Source organism: Argentina anserina, chromosome 4 (genome assembly GCF_933775445.1).
Source record: "Argentina anserina chromosome 4, drPotAnse1.1, whole genome shotgun sequence".
NCBI classification, from domain to species: domain Eukaryota; kingdom Viridiplantae; phylum Streptophyta; class Magnoliopsida; order Rosales; family Rosaceae; genus Argentina; species Argentina anserina.
This window is the reverse complement of record NC_065875.1, coordinates 24,415,976-24,443,909: the sequence shown is the minus strand read 5'-3', so window position 1 is coordinate 24,443,909 and position 27,934 is coordinate 24,415,976. Positions and strand designations below refer to the sequence as shown.

Genomic DNA, 27,934 nt, shown 5'->3' with positions numbered 1-27,934 from the left:
GGCAATAAGAAATCTCAAGTCCTCTGCTAATCAATAACTTCATTATTTATGGATGCCTGATTCTATCAAATGAATACCTCAATGGATTCCCTACAGAAAGCATTTTGTTCTCTTCTCGTATGTGGATTTCCACAAACATAATCTTCATTACAGGCATGAAAATCCGCCTTGAACTGGCCTCCTCAGAGTTATAGAGGGAAGTTTAACAAACCTACCGACCAAAGTGAAAGCCTTTTCGGCTAAACGAAAATATTACAGTACTCATCATAACTATCAAATAAGTACAAACGAATTACAAGTGACATGTATGTAGAAAGGATATTATCCAGTCAAAACATGAAATCTCTATTTGTAAATTTCAATGAGATTCTTCTGGATATGGTTGTTGAGAGAAAGACACCATGTTATGCAGAGACAAGAATATCGATGTCACTTCCTCACCTTATAATAACAATCTGAAACGGAATAGTAGAACAGTAATTGAAAGCTTTCCCTGTTTAGCGTATTCACAATCCACCACAATCCACATCTGCACCATTGGGACTACAACTGATTGGTACAGTATCATCTATGTACCTGATACATCACCTTCGGATAATCAGATTTATGAATTGAACAGGTGCCAGTGATGATCTGATTGTACTAGTTCCTTTACCTTTTCAAGCTTTTTCAGAATTTCCAAGAAGGAAGGTCTTTGGTTCATGTCAGCAGACCAGCATTGCTCTATTAACCTGTAAAACGTTAAATGCAAAGAACTATATAAAGACCGAGTCAAGGTTCAGTGTGTATACTGTATATTAAAGCATAGATAAGCAACCACCACATGTTTATATAAAGGGAGTTCAAGATTGTCTTAGGACAAATGCATGAAAATTGGCTTACTCTTTCAGTTCAGGGGTGTGCCCTTTTCCATGAAACATTGGCCTGTGTCCTTCAGACACAAATTTGGCTGCGTCATAAGGCTCGTAATTTGAAAGTGGTGGATTTCCTTCAAGCATCTGCTTAGAGGTGGGTGATTCAATCAGATAGAATGTTTTACATCTTTTATTTTCTTTTCTTTTCTTTGAAAGGGAAGGCTGATTTTTACACCTTCCACAAACTCATAAAGCACCATTACCTCGTATAGTATCATTGCAAAGGAGAACACATCAACCTTCTTATCATATCGCCGGTGCTTAAAAACTTCAGGTGCCATATATCGGTCTTTATAGTTGTTCCAATGCAAAACAGGAGAAAATTAATTCGGTTGCAACCGTTTAGGTTATTCAACAGTAACTTTTAAAATAAAAACTCACAACTTCCAGTTTCGCCAGTCATTTTGTACACATCATGGGAATTTTGAACCTTAATGAGCTTGCTTAGTCCAAAATCTCCAACTTTGAGATGGTCTGCACTGGAATTGACTAAAAGAACATTCCTGAGATAGAGAAACAAATCTCAGAAGTAAAGTTAGAAATACACGTACATACTAGAAACCAGCCAGTGAAGACAAAATCATCCAGGGCTGTTGTATATTTGCACTTATTAGCACTACTTCACAACAATATCATATTCCACCATATTTTAGCATGTATAACACTCACCTCGGTTTTAGGTCACGGTGAATTATGACATTTGGCTCGTTGTGAAGATAGGCCATCCCTCTGTTCATAAAAGATTTAGAAACTGAGATTACCACCGGTACTAAATTCTTGTTATAGATATTAGATCATCTTCACTTCTCTCATGCCTTCGTTTCATATATACCAATACAACAGCATATTTCTGAAAACTCTCAGCTAAAGCTAAGGGCCTCATTACCTTGACTTTAAAAAATAAAATACAATTATACTCTATTCATTCTGAAGCAAAATATAAGAGCTCTTAGGCCTATGAACGAAAGACACAACTTACCCTCACCAATACATATTCAATATCTTTAATTCTTTATGATCAGATTGAACATTTTCTGAATAATTTACTTGTATATGTATCAAAATCCCCCCGGATCATAAGTATGAGACATGTTTTGGTTTCAAGCAGCACAAACAACAAATTATGGGAGAAAATTGTAAAAAGTAAACATAGTCTAAAACAAATGCAGAGAAAACTAATACTCTGTGGTTACCAAACAGCAAGTGATCTAATGATGTTATGGTGAGGAATTCAACTTCACAATACCTGGCAATGTCCAAGGCAAAGCTGACAGCTGTCAAAGGACTAAGTGAACCCTTTTCCTTGAGGTACTGATGAAGATCGCCCTAGAAAAGTGGATAATAATCAAGCATCAGTAACCTAGGAGACACCTTTCAAAAATCACTTCAAGAACTTGAATACATGCCAAACATAAACAAAACATGCAAAAGCGTACCCCTCTTAAGTACTCTGTAATTAACATAAGAGGCTTCTTCTCAGTGACAGCTCCAAGAAATTGGACTATATTAGGGTGGCGAAGCTTCACCAGCAAATTAACTTCATGCCGGAAGTCCTGACTGTATTAGGAAATATAAGGTCCAATCAGAAATATAATGCAAAAGTGGGGATAAAGAAACAATAGAACTGTGATTGTGATTTCAAATTTTATCCCAAAGAAACTAGATTTAGAGAAAAAATTTATGATTATAGGAAAGTGAACTAAATTGTTTCAAGAACCCACTTTCCGTAAATGAAAAGCTGAACTCACTTGAGTCAATTCATGTTCCAATTAAATCAAAATCATAAACTGACTTAAACTAGCAATAGAGAAAACTCTATCTTGCAAGAGCATTTAATTCGCGAAAACGAAATACAAAATATTGTGGAACTCACATCACTAATCTATCACCAGAAAGGGAAGGAAGAATGCGTTTGACAGCCACCGGTGTTCCACGCCAATGTGCTTTTAAAATCTCACCAAACGAGCCCTACAAAAAAAGCACACATCACAATGAGCCCTATCTTGCTTAAGATGCAAACTGATCAATAACCAGACGAAAACAACTCCATCACGTAAACAAAGCACAAAATAGCATCCATCTTTGAAGTAAACAGAACTACAATACAAACTAAAATCTCTGAAACTTTGCAGTGCTTTCACAGATATCATTTCAAACTCAGACCTTCCCGATGGTAACCGAGCCGGAGAAGTCCAGCTCAGGAGGCTCAATTTCCCAATCACACTTGTTTGGCAGAGGCGGCGCCACCGGCTTTGGCTCAAAATGGCTCCCATTCTGGCCCTGCACCATCAACTCAATACTCAACAAAGCATAATATCACCACAAACTCCACTCCATACATCAACACTCAGCTAGAGAAAAATCGATCAACGCATAATTGAAACACCTCAGGAGCTCAAAACTCACATAAGACAAGCCGCCGTACGATTTCAAGAGCTCAATCATGGTGTGCTTCTTCGCTCCTTCAGCATCAGCTAGAGGCTGCCATCAGATTTTTTCACCACCACAAAAACCATATCATCACAAAGATCACAATTCGCATTGCGTATTTCAACGATTTAAGTAAATTAATAACAGAAAATGAATCTAGGAATGAGAAAATCACAGTGTTCTTCCAGCGATCCTGGGCGTTGACATCGGCGCCGTACTCGATAAGGCACTTGGCGACGTCGATCCAGCCGTGGAGGGAGGCGACGTGGAGAGGAGTGCGGTTGTCGTAGTCTCTGGCCTGAACGAGGCCGCGATCCTCTTCTAGAAGCTTCCGGACTGCGGCGGCGTCGTTGTGGTGAGCGTGCCAGAGTATGAGGGAGGTCCGGCTCACTCTCGCCTTCTCCTTCTGCTTGTCCTTGTCCGCCGGAGAAGCGCAGGGCTTGGCTCCCGACGACGAGTCGGAGGAGCTCATCACTAGAAAACCGGATCGGAAATTTGGAATCGAATCGGATCCTCCCGGCCAAATGGAATTATTGAATTAATATTTTTGTGTAGGGCGCTTATTTTATTTGTTGAGAGTATTTGGTGGGGGAAATAGTGGGGGCGACTTGTGGCAGTCGGTTAGTTGGTGATGCTGGTTAAAATTACTGATTGGAGAATTCAACACACCGAGGGCTGAATGTGTGGGTGGTGAAGGGCTGAATGGGCAATTCGGATTGTGATGAACATTTGGAAAACGAGGCTCCCTCTTTCCTTTTTCAATGAGATCTCATCCCTTTCTCACTTTGATTCATCTTTTGCATCGTGCTTCATGTGAATCCATATAAGGTACTGCAACTTGTGAAGATGCTTACTATTTTAATAACTGTTTGGTGGTTACGTATTAGCGTTTTGACACTATAACAATTTTGTGACATAGTGTCAAAACGCTAATACAAGTTGCACGTATAAAAAACTAATGACACAAAAATCCTTTAGGAAATACACAAAAATGAAACAAATGGAAAGCGCATGTTAAATATATAAATGTACTTAAAACTTTAGATATGTTGTTCATTCCAAATCATCCTACTGAGTCAGAATGAAATGATATTAAGAAACGATTATAAAACACAGGCGTTTTAAGTTATGGTTATTTAAAATCTTTCATAAACGTTTTGCAAATGAAAGATAAGATATGGTTATTTTTGCAGACATTAAAAGCCTTGAGGTTTTAAGTTAGATAAATCAATGAGAAACCGACCGCCGGGTGTTATGGTTAATGTAATCGAGAGTAAACTGATTTTAATTAGTACGTGTGTGTATTGATTAATTGTTTTTGGGTGGAGTAATGGAATTAATACGGCCGCCGTATAAGAAATATAGGTAGGTACGTTGTTTGCATATGGAAATTTCTCATATAAAACACTAGCAATTTGGATCTTGGACCTTAGTACGTACCAGCCACCAAACAGAAAACAGAATAACTGTATACGGTTTTGTCAATGCTGCGCAAGTAATATAACCTCCCAATCAGACTGCATAAACCAGCTAAAGAGACTGAACTTAAGTAAGAGATTATATTGATCATAGTGAGAATGAGGAAAAATACCTACAAGCCCGAAATTTACAAGTGTATTTATAATACAGATTCATGGCAAGTGTATCAGTAATGTTGTATACAGTGTATTAGTATAGTGGAGTGTTGAACCTGCACTAGTTTGAAGCAGCTTGTGGTTTATATATGAAGTGAGTCTAATCTAGTCTTGTTGGTCTTCGAGGGAGCGCTTCCTGGCCCTGAGGTTCAGCTCCAGGCTTTGAGGCAGAGGAGGCTTTCTACCCCGGCGGAACAGAACTGCTAGAGCTCTCATTTTCTGGCACAGATCAAATACCTATAACATTTCAAGCACAAACAAACAATTACAAATTGTTCACACTTAAATGAAGAATAAAATTGAAGTCATTGCCCTGCTCCTTACTGATGAGGCCTCTATTTCCGCAACCCCTTCACAACCTTGGCCGCCTCCTTGCAACAAATCACAGTACTTCACTGCTTCATTTACATCCTCGAAAACCTACAACCCCATTGACATTCCTTATCAGATAATTCATAGGCAATGAAAACATAATTTAAAATCAGTATGCAACTATGTATAAGCCTATAAGGGAAGCTTACAAGCACTCCATCCCTAATATCCTCAACAAGCATCTGGAACTTGTTGCCATTTCTAGGCTGTTTAGCTCGATTCCACTTTCCTCCTTTGGAAAACAATTGCCCGAGCTCCCTTTCAACTTCACTGTCATAAATCCACCAACAACTTTTAACCCAATCACACGTAAAACAGATCGATATGAATACAACGGAGAATACAAACAGAAGAACAGACCTGACATTTCGTCGCGTTTTCATTGTGCACAGCTGGTTTTCCCTTTGAGTTAATACATACACAGGCTTGGAAGTGTCTCTCCACGGATTAGCGTCCAACACTACACAAATTAAAAGGCCATCAGAAATTATGAACGAGTTAACTAAATTGCTCATACGAGCTCATACTCAAGCCTAAGTAATCATTTAGTCTAATGATATAAGTATTCGTGTGATAATCATTTAGTCTGGATATAAGTAAGTAATACTCGTCTGCTGGAGCCTGCATTAAGTACGTAGAACACATACTAATCTATGATTTTGAATAAAATATATATGATTCAATGCAACACACCAATAACAAATCTTTGATCAAAAACTACTCTTCGGTTAAAACAAACGTCACCAGAAACTTCGAATCCATTACCATCATAGCTGCTGCTTTCAAACGTCTGCTGGAGGTGCCGCCGCATGTCGTAGGCGCGTGACGACACGCGCTTTACAAACTCATCGGAAGTGGAAGGGATGCTGCCGTCGAGGTGAAGCGCCCTGTCCACCTGCTCGCTTTCATCGTCGGAATCATCTTCTCCACTTCTCGCCCCAGCTCCGCCGGACGACCTGCAGGAAGCTTCTCTGGGGCCGAGCCGTCTTCTGGAAAGATCGGGAGAGCGCGGCGCTCCGAGAACGGAGGAAAGGAAGAGGTTGCGGCTGTGCAGGCTGACCGGAGTGAGACTGATCCGGCGGCGGCGGGGATGGAGAGAGTTGGCGGTCGGAGGGAGGATTATGGAGGGCGAAACCGATGAGAGGGAGTCCATGGTTTAATTATTACTAGACGATTTTGGTTGTGAAATCAGAGATGAATGGTGTTAGGATTTGAGAAACGAAAATTCGAGTCCGAATAAGAGGGAGCGTGGAAGAAATGGGACTGGTGGAAGTTAGAAGGTAGGAGAAGGAAAACTGAATCAGTTGATATTTTTTCTCGCAGTTCTTCCCTCTGGTGGGCCCAGCTGAGTTGGGTCGTCTAACTGCTGCGACCCACAATTTTATTTAAATATTTTGTCTGTTTGATTTAATTTTTGGGGAGATTGCACTAATGGTCCTTAGATTCTGCTAAAATTTCAGTTTGGTCGTCAAGGCAGACGTAAGGTTCATTTGGGTCCTAGTAAGACGATTGTTCTTCAAACTCCACTGGAAGTGTATATCATAGTCGGATGGGTGAGGTAGTGATCGTAATGCCGTGATGAATAGTTTTTTCTCATTAACTTGCGGCATGTAAATGATGTAATATTGGCACATCTTCAAACCTCGCATATACTTGAGATTTTCATTTTTGCTATGATAGTATCCCACTATCCATGGCTTGTTTTCATGATGATCGTACGGCAAACTCGAAGTTATTATGATGATAAATTGCAAAAATGTGTGCTGTTTTCATGGAATTGGAAATGATGAAGTGAACTACACGATGGTAAAATGAACCAAAAGCCATCTAGCGTCCGCCTAATCTTGCCCGGAGTCTGGCTACGGCGCCTAGGCGATCCTATAGAACCCAAAACGCCCTAAAGCCCCGAGCGCCTTGGGCGCTAAAATAACGAAAAACATAGGATAAACAACATATAGATTACTGTATGTCTTCAGGTGTAGGTTGCGGAACCCAGCCAAGCTCATAATTCTGACGAAGCCAAGCATTCTGCGACGGCGAGTGACGAAGTAAATAGCCGTCATGCAGCTTCCACCAGCAGTGGTGGTTCTTCTCGACGCAGTCGTACTCCGACAACAATGGCCGGAACATCCCGTTCCAGGTACCGTCGTTCAAATATACTAGGCATCTGTACTTTGGGTCAACAAACCACCCCCCACACACGGACAACTCCGCAATGCCGTTGGGTTTCGATTCGGCTTTAGTCTTCAAGCTCAGGGTGATCGTTAACGAGTTCATAACCTCACAGTCAACAGTGAAGCGGTTGTAGTCGTTCGGGTGCGCATTTTTGAAGTCTTGCTCGAACTCTTGTTGGACGGTGATTTTGTATTCCCGGGCACCCAGGCAACTCCAAGAGCTTTGTACAGAAATGGGGAGTGATAAGAAGATGGAGATGATGATCGTAGAAATCAAAGAGCTAACTATACCATGATCACCACCCATTCTTATTTTTCGGATGATCAAATAATGCGAGGATGAGTGAAAGCTTCCGATGCCTGCTTTGCTTAATTTATAAGATAACTGTTCTTTATTGAGATCGTAACTGAGATATGAGATTAAATGCCTCGATCGTTTATTTGCTTGAAACGTAAGCTAGGTGTAAAAGAGATGCACAACTGTTCGCTGGTCACATTGGTTACTATACAAACTGGATGTTTTTCTTTGTGTTTCATAAATTATGAGAAGCGAAGTTAGTGAAACTCTGCCCGCAGATCATCTCGATGAACATGTATTTAAACCCTAACGCCTTAATTATAAAAGAGGTGTTTGGACTTTATAACAGTGCATAAATATACCGAATACAATGAATAGGATATATAGAGATGGGAAATATGCAATAATTTTTTATTCACACATGCATAATTCGCTGAACAACAAGCATACATACAAATAAAGGAGATGTATAACCTGTACCGTGGAGGGTAGTCCATTAATGAGAAAACTTAAAATATAGAACGATTACGATTGCAACACCAAGGGCAGCAATAACTGAGCCGACAATCCACTTATGCTTGGTCATCCTCCGCGACATGGATGTTAAAACTTTTTTACTCTTGTCGATGGCGTCATCTACCGTGTGAAGCTGCAAAAGATAAAAACCAAGAACAAATTCACAAATACTGCAGACAATTTGTCCACATAATGTTGGGTTTCTGGCTCCTCAAGAAGGAAGCTGAGTGATGAGCCGGGCATTGAATATGCGAACTGGTGGTAATAAAACATTTTGAATCCAAGTAACAATCAAACTCAAGCACAAACATGATAGAATAGCTAACATACTTTCTTATGAGAATGTAGGAGAGTTTCACGCTGTTGATGCAAATCTTGGAGAATGGAGACACCAAGCTCTTCAGTCTCCATTATGGTTCTCCTACTCTCAACAATTCTGTCACTTGATTGATTTAATCTCTCAACTGACATTGTGGCTCTCTCTCTTTGATCCGAAGAGACCTGTTGGTGCGCAGAAATCACCAATAAGTTTATCTCATCATAAGGAGGAAAAAAAACAACGGACGACTTCAACATATAATCACAGACACTGACCACAAGCATACATCTTTGTAGAATAAATAATTACACAAGAAGAATCATGCACTCTATGTCTCTAACCTCCATTGCCAATTTGATCCTAGCTTAAGTTTAATGCTCAGCAACTAATGTGATACTCTCTCAATGGGGCAATAAAGTGATGTAACTGAATAATCAAGTTATTAGATACCTTCTATTACAAATATCTTAGACGCTCTATTGTTGAAGTTGAAAAGATAAAAGAGCCTCAATGTACATAATTTTAATGGGGGACTCAAACTCTCATCACACCAGCACCACAATTCCTTCAATCATATATCGCATAGTCAAATCTAATACTGACAATGTAATAATCCAGAGAGCATACCGCATGCATATCGGCCATTCCAGACTCCAAAAGCTCGTCTCGAGCTATCTCATTAGCATTAGGTGATGTAATTCTTTTGATCTCCCTCTTCAGCTTATTGAGATCAGATTTGTACTCCCTCAACTTAGCAAGCAGTGCCGCCCTTGCCCCGGGCTGCAAGGTTCTCACTTCCAGGTCCATTTTCCTAATCTGAAAAACAACCAAATCAACATCACCTCATTACCAGTAGCTTCAAACTACTAAGATTTTGCAATAGAAAATGAAGCGAAATTGCAGTGTTATATTACCAGACCATCAGCATCATCCAATCCAGCTTTGATCTCAGTAAACCTCAGCTGCTTCTGCCCTGCAATTCAACCACAGAAAACCTAAATTTACAGAAAAGCCCCAAAATTTCTTCAGCTACAATTTTCGATTTCATTCTATCACTATTTCCAATCATCACAGTAATAAATAACACTGAATTAAACAACACGATGAGCTCAATTTGAAGACGATGAGTAACTCAGTGACTAAGATTTACCTTCATCGGGAAGATGAGCGGCGGCGTTGCATTTCCGGGAGAGGTTGGCGGAGAGCTCACAGTACTGACGCTCGTAGCCTTCGAAGACCTCACTCATCTCTACGGATCGGAAATCGAGGCAATCGGAGTCGGAGGGCCGGCGACGATCTGAGTCCGAGAGAGGGATCGGGTGTTGTTGGAGCTCAGAGAAGGCAGATTTGGGAGAACAAAGTCGTCTGCTTTTCTATTTTCGTTGACAGTTAAACGACGTGTGGTAGATTTCCAAGTTACCCAGGTCTTCCTTGACCAACCATACCGTTTGCCGAAACGATGCGTTTTGTATAGATTATTGTACTGTTGTTTTGTTCAAGTTGATTGTTTCTTTTGCTTGAGAAGATTGAACATATGTGAATTATAGGCTTGCATGTCCGAAGTTGGAGATTGCATATACACCTAGAATCTTTGTGATCTTTCTCATATGTATGATTCCATATGTTTAGTTCGAATGACACCAATATTTGAGTGACTCCATTAAAATGATAGGATAACTTGAAATTAAAATGTGACTTGTAGCCTCGTGTGAAATTCAAATTGAAGTAGTTCTTCAATGTGTTTGATTCCTCGAGACCTCGAGTCCAATTTACTGATGATAAGAGACATTTTTCTTTTTTGAGATATGATAAGAGACTTATGCAGTTGATTGCATCAAATGGTTAACTAGTTGTACAATTTTATAATTTTACAGTACGTAATGCGATTGATGTCAGATACGTTTACATAAGTGTAACTAAATGTTTGATTTGTTCGCCAAATTGTTCCTACTAGGGATTTAGCAGTCTGTAGTAAATCCGTTCTCCACAATTTTACATACTCCATTGCCCCCAAGATGTTTTCTGTCCGAAATCTCTATAACCTTACAGCATTAGTATGAAGGCGCCTGTAATGGCATTTCTCACGTCAAGCTCAAAGGCCTGCAAGTCTGTAACAAGGAAAGTATAAAAGGTCTTGCTACAAAAAGTGAAGAAAATAGAAGGTAGAGGTATTTATCATACAACAAAACAGTCAAATATCTGAAAATAAATTTCCAACCTAAACTCCAAACAATCCGAGTACAAGTTTCATGTAAAAGAAAATTATCCAAATAATAGAACCGTAAAGAGAATCAGAAGAAACAAGTGACGGGTAAGGGGGTTAGCCTTGCTCCTCTTTCGAGCTCAAGCCATTATCTTGGCAGACCTCACATACAGGCTATCAACAACTTTACCCATGTTGGATAAAGTCTCAAGCGTAGCTGGGAATATAGCATCGGTCTTCAGATCTTCAAATATGATGAGGCAGCCAGCACCCTGATCCAATGTTCCAGCAAATTTCTTGTCCAGAATCATCTGTGACAGCTTCTTCTCCACATGGTCGAGGGGGAGTTCAATGAGTTCCGCAATATGAGCTATTTCCACCCTTGAGAAAGGCTCAATCAGCCTGCAGAGATTTTGTTCTAGCAGAGTGTCATATAAGGAAGAGAGGTGCCTGTGGACAATAGGATCCTCCTCAAGCTGTGCCTTATAATCACGGAGAGCAGTCTCAAAAAGCTTTAAAGAGCGTTTTGAGTGAGCATCAGCAACGGCCTTCATGGCATCAAGCTCAGGCCCAACATACTGCAATCCTGCTTTGGATGATATTATTCCTGCCACATCATCAGCTTGGCTCACCATGATTTTGCACAACAGCATATACTTGAGGCTATAGACAGCCCGAGGATCTTCAAGAGCATTGAAGGCTTCAAATGCTTCAAAGAAATAACTGTAAGCAGTTTTGTAGTCTTTTTCTTCTGCATGAAGGATGCCACTCTGCAAATCAATAGTCCCTTGTTGAGCTGGAGGCACATAGATAGAGTTGGCTGCTGTTCTTGCTGCAGTCAATGAGGCCTTGGCTTTAGGAAGATTTCTCAAAGAGAAGTGAAGTTTACTCTCCAACAGATCTATGTCCACAAGGAGAAGCTTGTCATCCAGCCTTCTCACTTCCTTGATCAAGCTAGAGAGGAGAGTTAGTGCTTCTGAGTACTCCTTGCTTTCCAACAAAAGAGATGCAAGCCTGGCCTCCACTCTCTGCCGAAGAAAGGTTCGCTTCTCAACACGAGTCCACTGCACCATGTCTTTGCAAAGGGTAATCTGAAGTTCAGATGTGTTGGGTATTTTAGCAACCGTATCTATTATTCCACGGACAATCTTTGCAGTTTTTGCCTTTGGAAGCAAGCTAAAGAAAGGCCTCAACTGGGTGAGAAGGTTACAAAGATCTTGTCCCCGACTCTCTTGTCTAAGAAGATCTGAAAGATTGGTGATGGCCTGTTCCTTTATGCGTAAAGCATCAGAAGAGGTGGATGGGTTTTCAAGAATCCGATACAGATTAGCTATGCCTTCAGATGGAGTTTTGGCCTCTAAGGCCAGAGCGATAGAATCTGTTGTTACTGGGAGGTATGATGTCGACATTGTCAAACAACCCAAATTCTGCATAAACAGATCACCCCAAACAATTAAGTCTCGGCAAAAACATTACCTTAAGATCTCTACATTCAACATATTTTGGCCCTACGAAGATAAAGAGGAAGAAGCTAAGTCTCATAATATATGTGCACCGTTATTCTTATAGCATTGCAAAACGAAGAAAATGCTTCTAACCCAACTATAACACTTACCATTAAACTTGAACACTAACCCTCAAATCTCAATTATTCGATAAAAACGGCGACAGTCACTAAAAAGAATTCCACATGCATTTAGTAAGTAAAAAATAACAAATTCAACCCATCCCCGACCCTCGTTACTCTACCCAACTCATTCAAAACTACCTTAACAAGCTCCAGCCCCATATCCCTGCGCCTAGAATTCACCTCCTTAACCTAATTCAGTTGAGTATTCACTACTCTACTATATCTTCACCAGCCCTAGGGTTTAAGCTTCAAGTAAACACACATGATCATAAATATAGATGCACAGCACAGAAATTAAAACGAAAGCACATTAGAAACTAACATCCATACAACCCAAAATTGTCGAATTCCAAAAAGCCCTAATTCTTGAGCAACCGCTACTTCTCAAAACCCAAAACTTACAGCCCCAAATTACCCAAATGGAGACAAAATCAAATCCAACTAGAACAATCACAGACGCGAAAGCTGGTCAGAAAATCAGACAACTCCGCCAAAAGTTCATGCCTACTGAAATTACAGTAGATTCAAACAGAAACTAACATCAAAATTAGATCGCCGGAGAAAGAGAGAGAGCGGCAAGCATACCTGATATTGACTCGAGCTGGAACCAAGACTGAAGTCGATGACGTGCGCAGAGAGTGCAGCCGAGCTTGATGCGCAGAGAGAAGTAGGGAGGTCGATTTGTGTGACGCCCCAGCTCTTTATGTAAAACCTCTATTAAAAATAAATAAATAAAATATTTAGTTTTCTTTATATTCCTATTGGTCCGCTGTAAATTCCTTGACGCACTATTGCCTCACACAATCAAACCCGTATCCTCCAAATTAATTTCCCTTTATTCTTCACTAGCCTCACGATATAACCCTGTATATGTTGTATTTGAAAGAAAGAAGAAGGATGAGAACTTGAGAAGGACAAGATAATTGCATGAGGAGAGAATCTAAGTCCGTATTTGATTTTTATATATATATTTTTTACTTTTATATTTTTTAAATTATAATAATATGATTTAAAATCGATTTTAGTGTTTAATAAATTTTAAATCATTTAAAATTTTAATCAATCAACTTATCAAATTCTCTTTTTTATTTTATTAATAGATAGAAGATTGAACAGATTTAAAGCCATAAATTCCTGAACAAGAAAATGTATGGCGGGAATTTGACTGGTAGCTGGCCGTTGACTCCCCGTTCCGCCCTCCCCAAATCCCTAAACTCTCCCCGAACACTCCCTTCCGTGAACTACTCAACGATCAGGCATGGGCAATCTCGGAATACAAAAACTATCGGTCCCCTTCAGTTACTCAGGTGCTCACCTGATTAAGTACAACGAATTCTTCAAATTTCCAATCATAAAAATTCAATCCTCAACCGTAAGATTTACCTCCAGAACCTTCTACTAATCCACCGGAGAAAAACAATGCTCGTCTCGGCGCTGGTGACGTCAGTGGCCATCAACTCCGGCCTCTGCGTCCTCTTCTACACGCTCTACTCCATTCTGAGAAAGCAGCCGAGCAACTCCGAGGTCTACATCCCGCGAGCCTTGGCCGAAGGCGGTTACAAGAAGAGTAGCCATTTCAATCTAGAGAGGCTGATTCCTTCTCCCGATTGGCTCCGCCGCGCCTGGAAGCTCACCGAGGACGATTTGCTCGCCTCCAACGGCTTGGACGCCGTCGTTTTCATGCGGCTCATCAATTTCAGCCTCAGAGTTTTCCTCTTCGCCGGAGTCATCGGCGTTTTTGCTCTGCTTCCTGTGAACTGCTCCGGCGATGCTCTCGAGTACGTTGATTTCACCGATCTATCTAATAACTCTCTCGATTTGTTCAGCATTACGAATGTCAGCAGCGGCTCAAGCCTGTAAGTCTCTCACTCTAATTATGAACTCGATTATATATTTTTATAGTATTATGTTGAGATTTTTTCACTAAAGAAATTTCGAGCATAACTAATTATGTGTATGATACTTCACAGCTTATGGATTCACTTTACCGCGGTGTACCTTGTCACCATCTTTATCTGCTGTCTACTCTATTATGTAAGTTATATAGCTTCATGGATTTAGATTCAAGACTATTCTGCAAGAAGTCTTGTGCATTGAAGTGTTAAGGTTTATTTCATGTGTTTAATACAGTGATGAAATTTTATTTTAGCAATTGATGTACTGTCGCTGGTTGTAGTGGAAGAGCCAAAAGATGAATTGGATACTGAAGAGTGCTTGATTTTGCAGGAATATAGATATATTAGTGAAAAGAGGACTAGTTATTTTCTTGCATCCAAGCCTCAACCACATCAGTTCACCATCTTAGTTCGTAGCATTCCTGTTCCTGTAGGGAGCAGCGTCAGTGATAGTGTTGAGAGATTCTTTACTGAGTATCACCCTTCTACTTATTTGTCACATAGTGTTGTTCGTCGAACGAACAAGCTTCAGAATCTCATTGTAAGTGTAAATCTAATTTTCTGATGTTTATCTTGTTTTGTTTTTTTTAGTGTTTCTTACCTTCTTTCCATTATTTCTTTTATTGTTTCATTCTGTTTTCTGAAATTTTCATATGATTATTTAACTAGGAAAGATCCATACAATCATAAAATGCTTGTTCTGTGTTTCTCACTTGGTTCATGCTTTAGCACATTTTGTGCCAATAGTGACAATTCTCTGGTCTTATTTTTTCCCAGAATGATGCAAAAAAGTTGTATAGCAGACTTGTTCACTTGCAGTCAGATCCCAATAAGCGGAAGTTTAAACGTTCTGGTACTTTTGGGCTGTTCGGACCCAAGGTTAATCTTGTAGATCATTACGAAAAGAAGCTTGAGGACATAGAGGAGAATGTGAGATTGGAGCAATCGGAGGTTTCACTAGCAGGAGAAGTAAGTGTTGAACATTCATAGAAATGAAAATCCAAAATACGTTTATATCATTAAGCTGTTAGTTAGATTTGCTATTGAGGCTCTCAAGGAATGTTACTAACTGCATCTGTGTTCAAATGGATTAGGAAGTTCGAGCTGCTTTTGTGTCTTTCAAGTCTCGGTATGGTGCTGCAATTGCTTTCCACTTGCAACAATCGACCAATCCTACACGATGGGTCTCAGAGCTAGCTCCTGAACCACATGATGTCTACTGGCCCTTCTTTTCCTCATCATTTATTCGAAGATGGATATCTAAGCTGGTGGTTATAGTTGCATGCATTCTTCTTACAATCCTATTCCTTATCCCTGTGGTTCTTGTTCAAGGACTCACTAACCTAACCCAGTTGGAAGTCTACTTTCCCTTCCTTACAAGCGTTCTAACCATGTGAGTAAATATCCTGTATGTTCTCTTACTTACAAGAAGAAATGTTGAGACACTGTGTGATACAAATGTTTTGACTGTGGCAGAAAGGTTTGCAGTATTCTCAATTGGCGGGTATATATTTTATTATGATGTGCAAAGAAACACAGACTAAGGATATAAGTAACTAACTACAGACAATATATACATTTCACATTTGTAGAGTTACTGCATGACGGAATGACTATTGTACTCTGGTTAAGTAAGAGGACCTTTGTTTTTATTTATCCTGATGTGTGCCTGATCCCAATATTATGACAAAATTGACTACTCGATTTCTGACAATTTAATTATTGAATACTTGTTGCACAATTCCAGTTTCAAACAGCTTTGTGATTTTCTATGATAGAACCAGATTGAATTCTTTATTTTGACATTAGAACTTTCAATATAACTTAGATTTTTGGTGCGATGTTCTAATTTTGTGGTGTTTTTGTGCAGAACATTTGTTAGTGAAGTTGTTACAGGATACCTTCCCAGTCTTATTCTTTTATTATTTCTGAAAATAGTGCCTCCTGTCATGGAGGGCTTTTCATCAATACAAGGCTATATTTCTAATAGCGCAATACAAAAGAGTGCGTGTTCAAAAGTACTTTGGTTCACAGTTTGGAACGTATTTTTTGCTACTGTATTTTCTGGATCCGTATTCTACAAGATTTCCATCTTTCTTGATCCTCAGAACATTCCTGCAAAGCTAGCCTCTGCTGTTCCTGAACAGGTGTGAAAATATCCACTATTATAATTGTATAAAAATTATCTTTTTTATTAAAATTTGGAGAACCACAAATTCAATATTTCACAAAAATCCTCAGCTGTGTATAGTTTCAGAGAAATCTCAGAATTTACTTTAGAAAGATAAATCTTTGTCTAATAGTTTCCATTGATTCGTGCATGCAAAAGTTGATGAGTATGCATTTAATACCTGGTTAAGAAATCATGAGGTTCACTAATGAGTAATGTCATACTTTACTATGGTTGATACAGGCGTCCTTCTTCATTGCATACGTTGTCACATCAGGATGGACGGGTACTTCATCAGAACTATTTCGTATAATTCCTTTACTTTGGAGTCTAATGAAAAGACCTTTTACAGACAGTAAAGATGATGAACTTGAAGTTCCGGCCATTCCTTACCATAGCCACATGCCAAGAGTTCTCTTTTTTGTACTTCTTGGTATCACATACTTTTTTCTAGCTCCACTAATTCTGCCCTTCCTATTGGTGTACCTCTGTCTCGGATACATCATCTATCGTAATCAGGTCAGCAGGTTTCATTTAGTAATGTCTTGATTGTGCATAGCTATAATGTTAAGGTACATATTATTTGAGTTTGTGGGTTTGTGGGGAAACTGTTTGGTTGTTTGATTTGGATATTACTGAACTGTTGCAAATTTTCATTATTTTGAAAAAATAAAGTGTCAAAAGCTCTTGGATAGACAATACAGGGCCTTGTCAATGGGTTGTAGACTTGTAGATAGTAACATTATGCAAATTTTTTAAGCGGTCACCAGTATTTACGAGATTATATAAGCAGTCCTGAGTCCTCAACTATTAGAAATTTTCCGTCAATAGATTAAGGTTTTGGATTTGGTTAGTATTTACCATACTGATGCTCAGCAAAAAATTTATCTGCAGTTCATAAATGTATACGCGCCTCGGTATGAAACTGCAGGGAAGTTCTGGCCCATCGCTCACAATTCAGTGATATTTTCTCTGGTACTTATGCATGCTATTGCAGTTGGAGTCTTTACATTGAAGAAGGTCCCTGTAGCATCAACCTTCACTTTCCCTCTTCCTGTGTTCACACTTCTTTTTAATGAGTACTGCCGGAAACGCTTCCTACCGAATTTTATTGCTTATCCTGCTGAGGTATGTTTGAAAGCCACAACATCATTAAAACTACAATTTAAAACTCCCTGCCCCCAAATAGTCTGATTTCTCTGTTGCTGTTACAGAGTTTGTTAAAGAAGGACAGGCAAGATGAGAATGATCCTACAATGACAGAATTTTACACTAAATTGGTTGGCACCTATCAAGACCCAGCATTGATGCCTATCAATTTTACTGCGAACGGTGACAGATTAAAAAGCCCACTTCTGTCTGCTTCTTCTTCAAGTCATTCATGAGGTTGAGGTAGGGTTGTAATCTCTTGATGACATATAGATGTTGGTTTTCGTCTAAGGTGCCATACATTTTCTACTTTCAGATTGGTGTGATTCCTTAATCCTTATTCTTTTTGCCTGTACAATAAAACTCATTTAGAAAAGAAAATATCATTATCCATGGTGATTGATGTGTACGTTTGTTCGTTCTCCATAGATCTGCATATCCATATGTGAATGCATGTCCGTAGCCATATTTATAGGTGTTTTCTTCAGATCACCCATATGTAATTCACCATGAAGATGTGGGATGGTGTCTGTTTGATAAAGTTGGTTTAGGGTTACTGCATATAGTGTAGATTGATTGAATTTGATGCGATGAAGCAGCATCATTTCTGTTTCATCTTTCTGGTTTTCTTTCCCAATTTCAAAGTAACTATCATTGGCAAACTTCATAAAAGCATCTATTACAGATGTGAAATGCAGCAGTATCCATGCATGGTTCTTGTGTTAAGAAACCACTCACAAGGTGAACCATTCTCACCACTTTTCTTTGGTCTATAATCATCAGCATCCTCCTCTTTAGGTTCCAGGATCGAATACCATATTCCGAAACAAAAAGATAGTCAAAGATTTTGCATGTATCATGGTCTAGAATATCATTTCCAGGATCTCGTCTTCCCCACTAACATCCATGAGTAGTATGAGCTAAAATTCAGGATAAAAGAAAGTGCCTCGTTAGCTTTTAGATCTTCTCCTTTCGTTAGCAGACTGTCAAAGTTTACGAGGAAAGATTTCAAAATCTATGTCCTGATACAGTCATAGCTCGATGGATTTCAAATATGCACTTCACTGTTCTTGATATATTGATCATTAGTTATACTATTACAGTTTTCTATATGCCTTGTGACTTAAAGAAACAATCTTGGAAACATCAAATTAAACTTATGTAATGAATATGAGTATGTTAATTGGCTGCTAACTGTGCAATTAGCTCCTCCCATTCCCATATGACACCACTGAATGTGAATAGGTCTCCATGCCGCCCTATTGATATTGTTTGTATTCATGAATCATAATCATCTTTGACTGCAATATATAATGAACATTGTATAGGAATCATAATTGTTAATTCTAAACTAGCGATTGTTACATAAGTTCTTATCTATAACATTACTTGTCTCTGTGTATTGTTCAATTCGATTTCTCGCGTCAATGTTCTAAAATCTTGAATCACTTTATTCATTCAGTTGGTTTTCTATTCAACCATCACCTTTAACAAATAAAATTATGTACGTCTTCATTCACCACCCTTAATCATTTCGTAAGATTTGCTTGATCTGGATCAAAGTTTTATGGTCAAAGACATACATCAAAACAAATGGCTGGAGATGAAAGTGATATCTTGAATTCCCATTTCATCTGGAACAGTTTATAATATACCATCAATATCAGAGTGACCTTAAAATAGTCTCATAAAAAATCATTGATATATGCTGTTGCCATTATCTTACTCTCTGTTTTCGAACAAGTTTAAAAATAAAATATCAGAGAAGCCACAAACAACTAGATGTGAGAGAATTGTCATCAAAAACTAGATGTAAGAGAATCTTGTATAGGATTACGCAATAATGAAAACTTGAACTTCTACGGCAGCCACTCTTTCGGTAAGATGATTCAAAGGCATGTAATTTCTTCTGCTACAACCATAATCATGAGTACGCCATTTGAATTATGGTTTCAGACTAGATTTATCAAGTCGATCGACTTCATACAATTGTTGACTTACTTCTTTGAGCTGCTAAACTAGTTCAATTTAGTGATCAATATTATATGAGTAAATCAAGAACTCCTTTTTTGATTAAAGCAATATTTTCAATGATATGAATAGGAAACGTGGATTACTTTTAGTCTATCAACTTAAGCTGATCAAGAAAGCAAAAATCACTGTCTCATGGTATGATGGTGATCGATCACCCAATTCAGTGTCCCGATTAACTTTATGTTCTTCTTCTTCTTCTTAAGCTAGGCTGGTAATTGTACACTCAATCGGACATGACCATTGGGCAAAATGCTTAATATTTGTCAATATTCATATTATAAAAAATGACAATTGACTTGAGTATACCATGAGACAAATCTTGCTGGGTATGTTTTGAGTATGATGTGGTCCAAATCTTGGAAAATAAGTTGAATGTAAATTGGCTCCACACTAATGTAATGATATTGTCCCATCACCACATTCCTGTTCATCCTTAAAATGCAAAGAGAGTAAGAGACCCACCTTCCCTAGTGCATCAATGGTCCTTCTCACCTTACTCCCACTAATTATGTTCATTAAAGATGAGGCAAATGGGGTTCTTGAAGTAGTAAGGGAATGTCAATGTTTTATATTTTATAATTTTCTTTTGTTGAGTAGGTTCATTGTGGTTTGATATAAAAGTAAAAACTTTGTTCACTTCATGTTAAGGAGCAATGTTTAGGATCTTCCTTTTCTACCTAAGTTGCATTAAGCTACATGGACAACCTTTTTGAAGGGTTTCTAAAAGGTTGAATTGTCATTATAAACTAATTTATTACTAAACTAGTTATGTACTTGTGTATCTAATTCACTTTTATGTGGTCCATTACTAATCAACCTCAATATTGAGGTCTGCAAAAGATTCACATTGTCCATAACAAAAACATATATATATATATACATGTATATGTATATGTATATTTATATTGTATATCATTGTTGATCAGTGACAAGTATGTCTTCTCACTACTTAGTGCCAAGTATATAGTTGAAGCGGTTTTAGAAACCCAATATTACTACATGAAGAATACCGTATATTGTATGAGAATACACGAATAGCATCAATTTTGTATTTCTATTAAACTATCTTCAAAGTAATAAAAACCAAATTCTACTATCTCTTTGCGGAATACATGATTGACAAATGTAAACATCCGAATATAGTGACATTTTATTCATTAAAATGGTTGTTGTAGAATCTTATATCTTGTTCGAATCCATTTTATTCAATCTTTCAAGTGATCTTCCCCTTGATATGTTGCTAGAAGTCAGTCCTAAATGAGATTCAATGTGGGAGTTTGAGTTTTAATTTTAGGGTAATAATGTTCCTTTGCTTTGGGTCAACAAAGGAAACCAAAATTGGAAAAGTACAAGAGATGAAAACAACAACTAAAGTACAAGCAATGAAACATAGTGGTTTAGAAGATGAAAGACTAATCACTATCAGCAGCTATTAAATCTTGATGTTAGTTTAAGAACAAAGCCTTTCTCACCTCATTTGATTTGTAAACACTATTCAAGGGAAAAAAAAATCTAGGACCTGAACCCATATGTTCAACAGGTAGTAGTTGAGGAACTAAGGGATGTGTTTGAATAGTGAAGTACCCCAAACACTAAATTACACTACTATTCGTCTATTCCTACACTAGTTTCTGAGGCTGATGAAGCTTAGTTTTTAAACTCTTCTCAAACACCAGGTCCACTATTTCTCCTTCCAAATATACTCGCCAGAATCAAAACCTCCTTCATAACTAGAGTTCTAGACATAAAGAACCTCTGGATTTTGGAGCTAAAACCCAAAAACTCTGTGCAATAACTACTCACACCTTCCCACTGCTCTATCAGAAACAGAAACAAACCACTTTCTCTCTCTCACATGCCCAAAACCTCTATTCATTTCTCATTCTTGTTGTCTACACAATCAAGCCATGGAAGAGACAGAAGAGTCCAATGGTAACAAGAAATGTAACACCAAAACCATAAGAGGCAGGACCAACAACCCATCCCAGAAACACCATCACCAGCATCACCACCATCAGCTTATACAATATTCGAATCAGTTTGGGTTTTTCAACCAGAACCAGTACTATCAGAGATACTACTACCCAGCTCTGCTTCCTCTCCCTCCTCTAATACCTTTGCCTCTGGGTTTAACTCCACCCTTGCCTCAAAACCAGAGCTTCAGAACTAAAACCCATTTGCAGAAACCTTCATGCAAGCTGAACAAACCACCTTTTGCTGCTTCCTCAGAAACCCAAGTGCCCAAAGTCTCAATTTCACCAGGTACTCTGTCAAAGTTCTGTGTGTTTCTTAGATATATCTGCTTTATATGCAAGTTTGTTATTTCCATTTGAAACTGTGCATTGTCTAACTAGTTATGAGTAAAATGTGTTCTTGATTTACAGAGAATTCGTAATACACCCAAAACCAAAGTAGGCTGAGAAGTATATGAAATTTTACTTTGTTGTTTTTCAAGGCTTAAAAGATGGCAACTTTCTGATGTAAACCAACATATATGATTATCTGGAATGGGAAGAATGAAGACTCACATTTTGAAAAGGAAATTACTTTCAGTTCTATAGCTTAAATTTTAAGTCTTTTTAAGTGTTGTTCGTAAGGCTGATTGAGACTTGGTGTTCTTAAGCAGTGTTTAAAAACAAACTTGACTCACCTTGTTGTTCTTTATTAACATCCAGAAGCTTCAAAAGGGTTTCAAAAGCAAAGAAATTTGCCCCTTAAAGGAGAAAATGGAGGGAAATTCACAGGTGCAAGAACAGGGAAAGCAATAGTGACAGCAAAGAGGCCAGACTCTGGCGGTGTGGAAGGGACTACTATTTCTCTCTTAGCTAACCATTTCCTTGTCAAATTCGATTCATCGGAACAAATTTTTCAGTACAATGTTGAAATCTCTCCTAGTCCTTCCAAGGACATTGCACGAATGATCAAGCAAAAACTGGTGGAGGATAAATCAGCTTTGCTCTGTGGTGCTTGTCCGGCTTATGATGGCCGCAAGAATCTCTATAGCTCAATTGAATTCCAACATGATAAACTTGAAATGTATGTAAGCCTCCCCATCCCTACAACCAAGCCAACCTTGCCATATGGGGAATTATGTGACTTTCAAGAGAAGGATCAAAGACTTAAACTTTTTCGAGTAAGCATCAAACTGGTTTCTAAGTTTGATGGAAAGGAATTGAGTAGCTACTTGAGCAATGATGGAGATGAGTGGAGACCTATTCCTCAGGATTATCTCCATGCCTTGGATGTGGTGTTGAGAGAGAGTCCACTGGAGAAGTGTACACCTGTGGGAAGATCACTTTATTCGAGTTCAATGGGAGGAACTAAAGATATTGGAGGAGGAGCTGTAGGATATAGAGGGTTCTTTCAGAGCCTTAGACCAACCCAACAAGGACTAGCTCTCAATGTTGATTTCTCTGTGACCGCTTTCCACGAAAGCATTGGAGTGATCCCATACTTGCAGAAGCGTCTCGAGTTTCTTCAAGACCTTCCTCAGAGGAAGACGAGGGGTTTAAGTAGCGATGAGAGGAATGAAGTGGAGAAGGCATTAAAGAACATCAGGATCTTTGTTTGCCATAGAGAGACAGTCCAGAGATACCGGGTTTTTGGCTTAACCGAGGATGCCACTGAGAATCTTTGGTTTCCTGACAGAGATGGGAAGAATTTGAGGCTTCTTACGTACTTCAAGGATCACTACAACTACGACGTACAGTTCAGGAATTTGCCATGTCTGCAGATTAGTAGGAGTAAACCATGTTATCTTCCTATGGAGCTGTGTATGATCTGTGAAGGCCAGAAGTTCCTTGGGAAGCTTTCAGATGATCAGACTGCAAGGATCCTTAAGATGGGCTGCCAAGGACCAAAAGAAAGAAAATCCATCATAGATGAAGTGATGAGAGGACCTGTTGGGCCAATAAGGTAGTTTTCTGAACTATGTTGATTATTGTGAAGGTTTGAGCTTCTGTTCTATTTCTAAAGATACCTCAGTTCGCTCTAATTAGTTTTTGGTTGTTCATTTTTCCTGTCTTTACAGTGGCACTCAGGAAAGGGAATTTAAACTCCATGTTTCTAGAGAAATGACGCGATTAAATGGAAGAGTCCTTCAACCTCCAAAACTAAAGCTTGGTGATGGTGGCCATGTAACAGACCTCATACCTTCCCGACATGATCGGCAGTGGAATCTCTTGGACAGTCATGTGTTTGAAGGAACTTGCATTGAGAGGTGGGCATTGATTAGTTTTGGTGGCACCCCAGAACAGAAGCACTGCATTCCCAAGTTCATACACCAGCTATCTCAAAGATGTGAAAAACTAGGCATTTTTCTTAACAGAAACACAATTGCTGGCCCCCAATTCGAATCATCCCAAGTGCTTAACAATGTCTCCCTTTTGGAATCCAAGATAAAGAAAATCCAGAGAGCTGCATCAAACAATCTCCAGCTGCTTATCTGTGTAATGGAGAGAAAACACAAAGGGTATGCAGACCTGAAGCGGATTGCTGATACAGGCGTTGGGGTCTTAACCCAATGTTGCTTGTACTCAAACCTTTGCAGATTGAGTTCACAGTTTTTGGCTAACCTTGCTCTCAAGATCAATGCCAAGGTTGGAGGATGCACAGTTTCTTTGTACAACTCTTTGCCATCTCAAATTCCCCGGCTGCTTCAGAGTGATGAGCCGGTGATCTTTATGGGTGCTGACGTTACTCATCCCCACCCACTTGATGATTTCAGCCCTTCTGTTGCTGCTGTGGTTGGCAGCATGAATTGGCCAGCAGCAAACAAGTACGTTTCAAGAATGAGGTCACAAACACATAGGCAAGAAATCATTGAGGATCTTGGTGCAATGGTGGAAGAATTGTTGGGTGAGTTTCACCAAGAAGTAGGCAAACTCCCAAAGAGAATAGTTTTCTTCAGAGATGGGGTAAGCGAAACACAATTCTACAAAGTGCTTCATGAGGAATTGCAAGCCATTAAAAAAGGGTGTTCTAAGTTCCCTGGTTACAAACCTCCCATAACCTTTGCAGTGGTTCAGAAGAGGCACCACACTAGATTGTTCCCTTTCAAAAATGATCAGTCTTCGAAACAGAACCAATGCCTTGATGAAAACATCCCTCCGGGGACTGTGGTGGACACGGTGATCACTCACCCAAGAGAATTTGATTTCTATCTCTGTAGCCATTGGGGTGTTAAGGGTACAAGCCGGCCAACACATTACCACATACTGTGGGATGAAAATGAGTTCACTTCAGATGAACTACAGAATTTGGTGAACGTTCTGTGCTACACATACGTAAGGTGCACCAAGCCAGTTTCTCTTGTGCCCCCGGCTTACTATGCTCACCTAGCTGCGTATAGAGGAAGGCTTTACCTTGAGCGATCGGAGTCCATAACAGCTTACACAAGAAGCGGGGCGGTACTCTCCAGAGCTGCCCCACCAAAGGCAATGTCTCTGCCAAAACTAAGTGAAAATGTTAGGAAGCTTATGTTTTACTGCTGAACCTGTCGCATAGTAATGCCGGCATTGTAACATAGATCTAGTTCCATTTAACAGAACACGAGCTGAATTGCCTGTGTATGACAACGTTCAGTTTGGAATCCTAAAAGTGACTATGGAATGCCATTTGAAATCAATGCAATATTTCTTGTGAACTTATGGGGCACTAGTGCACAACAGAACATCAGTACTAGTAACTATAGCAGTGTAACCAGACAAAGTAGGTAATCACTTTCTTTTTCCAAGACAATAATTCCATGAAACAAACCCGATTCTTGTATAAAGGGATGATAATATACGATGTGGAAGTAAATATACACATGAGCAGTAGTATAAGGGAGGATCTGATAGGAACATAATTGTGCATTTTTACTTTGTTAGTTTATCTTATTTTCCATTTAATTTAGTTCTTTTGTGTTTATTAGATAGTTCAAAGCAAAGGGAGAAATAAGAGTAAACGGAAGGAGATTTATGCAATTTATGGATATTTCATGGACTCCTGATGAAACAATAATGAAACTTAATGTGGCAGTATAGTGGGAAAGCTGATAGACATCAAATTTTATGGCTCAGTTTGAGTATTTTCTTTTCGGTATGTTGCCAAAATTATAAAGCAAATGAAGTTATCAATGTTGCACTCTTTGCTAAATTGTGCATGTTATAATGCATAGGTTGTATTGTGTCTTCTGATATTATTTTGAGATGTTTCTACAATATGGAGTTCAGGTTTTATATCCTCCCTTATATTCTGCAGTTTCATTAATGACAACGGTACGAGGACTGTCATTCTAGTCCTTTTAACCAAAAAAAAAAGGAGAGTCCAAGCAAGAAGGCTGCGTTGGAAATGAGTTTATTCAGCAAGAGATGATAACAGAAATCAGATGTTTACCAATAATGCTTTCCATTGAAGACAAGGAGTCAGAGTCCCTAAAGGAATATTTTAAAAAGCTGAAAAAGTGTTTTAAAAAGGAGCCGAGACGTTCAAATTGGCACACAAGAGGAAAAAAAAACGCAAAAGTCCGCAGATTGATCATTTCCCCGATTTCTCCAATTTGTTTGGGTTTTTGTCGTCTTCTCTCTATGAATTTCTTTGTGTTTATGATTCCAACTATGTGTAACTAAATTTTCAGTATTTAGGGGGTAGTTGAAGCCCCTAGACATTCTCCATAACATGCTTTGACATTCAATTTGTTTTACCTTTAACGAAGTTGAGGTTTTGTTTATTGGTTTCTCATTGATGAATTATATCTATGTGTGCTATGGAGGCCTACTTAGAATGCATTCTAGGGTTCTAAATTGTTTGACGCCTGGATCAATATTGGATTCCTCAAATTGTCTAGAGAAGTAATCGGTAGTTTTCACTAGCAAGTAAACAAAATTCTAAGTTCAACAAGACGCTAAGTAATTTGCGATGTCTTGTGATGTCTCAAACTCTTTTAAAGTCTAAATCTGATAAGTGTACTTTTAGATTGCATTGCTTGTGAATAGTCTAGGTGTAAAACACTTCCTGCTTAGTATACAAAGTAAGAAAGAGTAATATGTTGTTTTCAAGCGTACTAAACCAATATGAGCATCTTCAACTAAGTTTCTAAGTTTTTTTGTTACAAATTGGACAAAGTGTGCTGTGTGTGATTGTTGGGGGTGGATACTTCTTCCCTAGCTAGCTATCTCATTGATATCAACTTTTAAATCAGTCTTTAGTTTTTAATTTTCTTTACTCTCTATCTTCTGTTTTTCCGAATTTTGTTTCAATATCAAATCAACTCCAAAATTCACCAAATTTTGTGTAATAGTCGCTCCGTGTGTCTAGTATACCTCTGACAATTTTCATATTTTTTTGAGTAGTTTAGGTTAGGTTTTAATTTTATTTTTCGACTGCTGTTCAGTAGGAGCAGTATAAGTCAGTTTTATGACATTTTGTTGAAGCTTTTGGTTAGATAATGAGACCCTTATTTCCCTACACTACAATTGACATTTTTGCAGGATTTAAAGAAAATTAATAGCTTTAATTTTAGCTATCAGGATCTTGGAGGGGGCAAAAGGTATAGAAATTTAGGCATATGTGACTTGCCACTGACTCACTGTGTTTATATTTACTATGCATGCAAGTATGCATTGAAGGCCAGAAGAAAAAGATGGATTTATGATGCCCCACAAAGTCTGGTATACCCTTTACTCATTATTAGTCTCAATCACTCACTGAAGGTCTGAAGCAAAGCCAAAGAGCACATGCGCAATTGGCAGTGCCAACCTGAGAGAGAGAGACTTGCCCTTTTGTCTCTTGAGCTCTCTGTTATATTTCTCTCTGGGGTTCTGGGGGGACCGGACCCTTCTCATATCGGCACCGCAAAAGCCTTTTCTTTCCTTTACCCCTCTCCTTCTCTGTGTACCTGGTAACTGTGTATAGATAGAGACTTCCAAGTGCTGCATGGCCACGGGGAAGAAACAGAGAGAGACAAACGACGTGCCAGTGTCAGAAAGGTTACTGTGTACAAGACCCTGCTACTTGATCAGTTCTAGCATTACTGCACTAGATAACGTCAGTTGCATGGGTTGGCTACACTACTTTGTACCTTACAACTTTGGCCTAGTTTTGACGTGTGTCGTGTCGAAGACCTGCTTAACTTGCAAGTCATGTAGATAAAACTGCGTGGTTAAACTTAACTAAGCATCTCATTCCTCAAACAGTTTTTGATGCCGGAGTTAC

At 38.9% G+C, this 27,934-nt stretch overlaps 6 protein-coding genes across 8 annotated transcripts; 2 read left to right on the top strand and 4 right to left on the bottom strand.

The window, feature by feature from the left end:
* Positions 1-22: 22 nt before the first annotated feature.
* On the bottom strand, positions 23-3,946 carry LOC126790719 (integrin-linked protein kinase 1). Of its 2 annotated transcripts, XM_050517063.1 has the most exons (12): positions 3,520-3,946; positions 3,321-3,395; positions 3,078-3,194; positions 2,788-2,882; positions 2,351-2,471; positions 2,161-2,240; positions 1,584-1,643; positions 1,296-1,417; positions 1,118-1,203; positions 883-998; positions 656-731; positions 23-576 (listed from the first exon to the last, which is right to left on the bottom strand). In XM_050517063.1, exons 1-12 carry the CDS (start codon positions 3,814-3,816, stop codon positions 565-567), a joined length of 1,257 nt encoding a protein of 418 aa, XP_050373020.1. In that variant the 5' UTR covers positions 3,817-3,946; the 3' UTR covers positions 23-564. The 2 variants fall into 2 exon arrangements, with proteins under 2 accessions (XP_050373020.1, XP_050373019.1); XM_050517062.1 differs by lacking the exon at positions 23-576 and having other exon boundaries at positions 583-731.
* A 949-nt stretch (positions 3,947-4,895) lies between these two features.
* On the bottom strand, positions 4,896-6,636 carry LOC126790723 (uncharacterized). Its single transcript, XM_050517069.1, has 5 exons — positions 6,116-6,636; positions 5,711-5,810; positions 5,500-5,620; positions 5,303-5,398; positions 4,896-5,215 (listed from the first exon to the last, which is right to left on the bottom strand). Exons 1-5 carry the CDS (start codon positions 6,501-6,503, stop codon positions 5,084-5,086), a joined length of 837 nt encoding a protein of 278 aa, XP_050373026.1. The 5' UTR covers positions 6,504-6,636; the 3' UTR covers positions 4,896-5,083.
* A 1,534-nt stretch (positions 6,637-8,170) lies between these two features.
* Positions 8,171-10,040, bottom strand: LOC126790724 (vesicle transport v-SNARE 12). Its single transcript, XM_050517070.1, has 5 exons — positions 9,808-10,040; positions 9,572-9,630; positions 9,285-9,473; positions 8,669-8,839; positions 8,171-8,471 (listed from the first exon to the last, which is right to left on the bottom strand). The coding sequence occupies exons 1-5, from the start codon at positions 9,902-9,904 to the stop codon at positions 8,319-8,321; spliced, it is 669 nt and encodes a 222-aa protein (XP_050373027.1). The 5' UTR covers positions 9,905-10,040; the 3' UTR covers positions 8,171-8,318.
* Positions 10,041-10,804: 764 nt separating this feature from the next.
* LOC126790720 (26S proteasome non-ATPase regulatory subunit 11 homolog) lies at positions 10,805-13,190 on the bottom strand. The gene is made up of 2 exons (XM_050517064.1): positions 13,076-13,190; positions 10,805-12,287 (listed from the first exon to the last, which is right to left on the bottom strand). Exon 2 carries the CDS (start codon positions 12,267-12,269, stop codon positions 11,001-11,003), a length of 1,269 nt encoding a protein of 422 aa, XP_050373021.1. The 5' UTR covers positions 12,270-12,287; positions 13,076-13,190; the 3' UTR covers positions 10,805-11,000.
* Positions 13,191-13,669: 479 nt separating this feature from the next.
* On the top strand, positions 13,670-18,104 carry LOC126790713 (CSC1-like protein At1g69450). 2 transcript variants are annotated; one of them, XM_050517055.1, is made up of 10 exons: positions 13,670-14,346; positions 14,461-14,524; positions 14,717-14,926; positions 15,163-15,354; positions 15,480-15,778; positions 16,256-16,532; positions 16,799-16,841; positions 16,908-17,074; positions 17,450-17,683; positions 17,770-18,104. In XM_050517055.1, exons 1-10 carry the CDS (start codon positions 13,910-13,912, stop codon positions 17,938-17,940), a joined length of 2,094 nt encoding a protein of 697 aa, XP_050373012.1. In that variant the 5' UTR covers positions 13,670-13,909; the 3' UTR covers positions 17,941-18,104. The 2 variants fall into 2 exon arrangements, with proteins under 2 accessions (XP_050373012.1, XP_050373011.1); XM_050517054.1 differs by having other exon boundaries at positions 16,799-17,074.
* A 3,541-nt stretch (positions 18,105-21,645) lies between these two features.
* On the top strand, positions 21,646-25,286 carry LOC126790709 (protein argonaute 7). The gene is made up of 3 exons (XM_050517051.1): positions 21,646-22,000; positions 22,414-23,653; positions 23,769-25,286. The coding sequence occupies exons 1-3, from the start codon at positions 21,646-21,648 to the stop codon at positions 25,228-25,230; spliced, it is 3,057 nt and encodes a 1,018-aa protein (XP_050373008.1). The 3' UTR covers positions 25,231-25,286.
* The last annotated feature ends 2,648 nt before the right edge of the window (positions 25,287-27,934 follow it).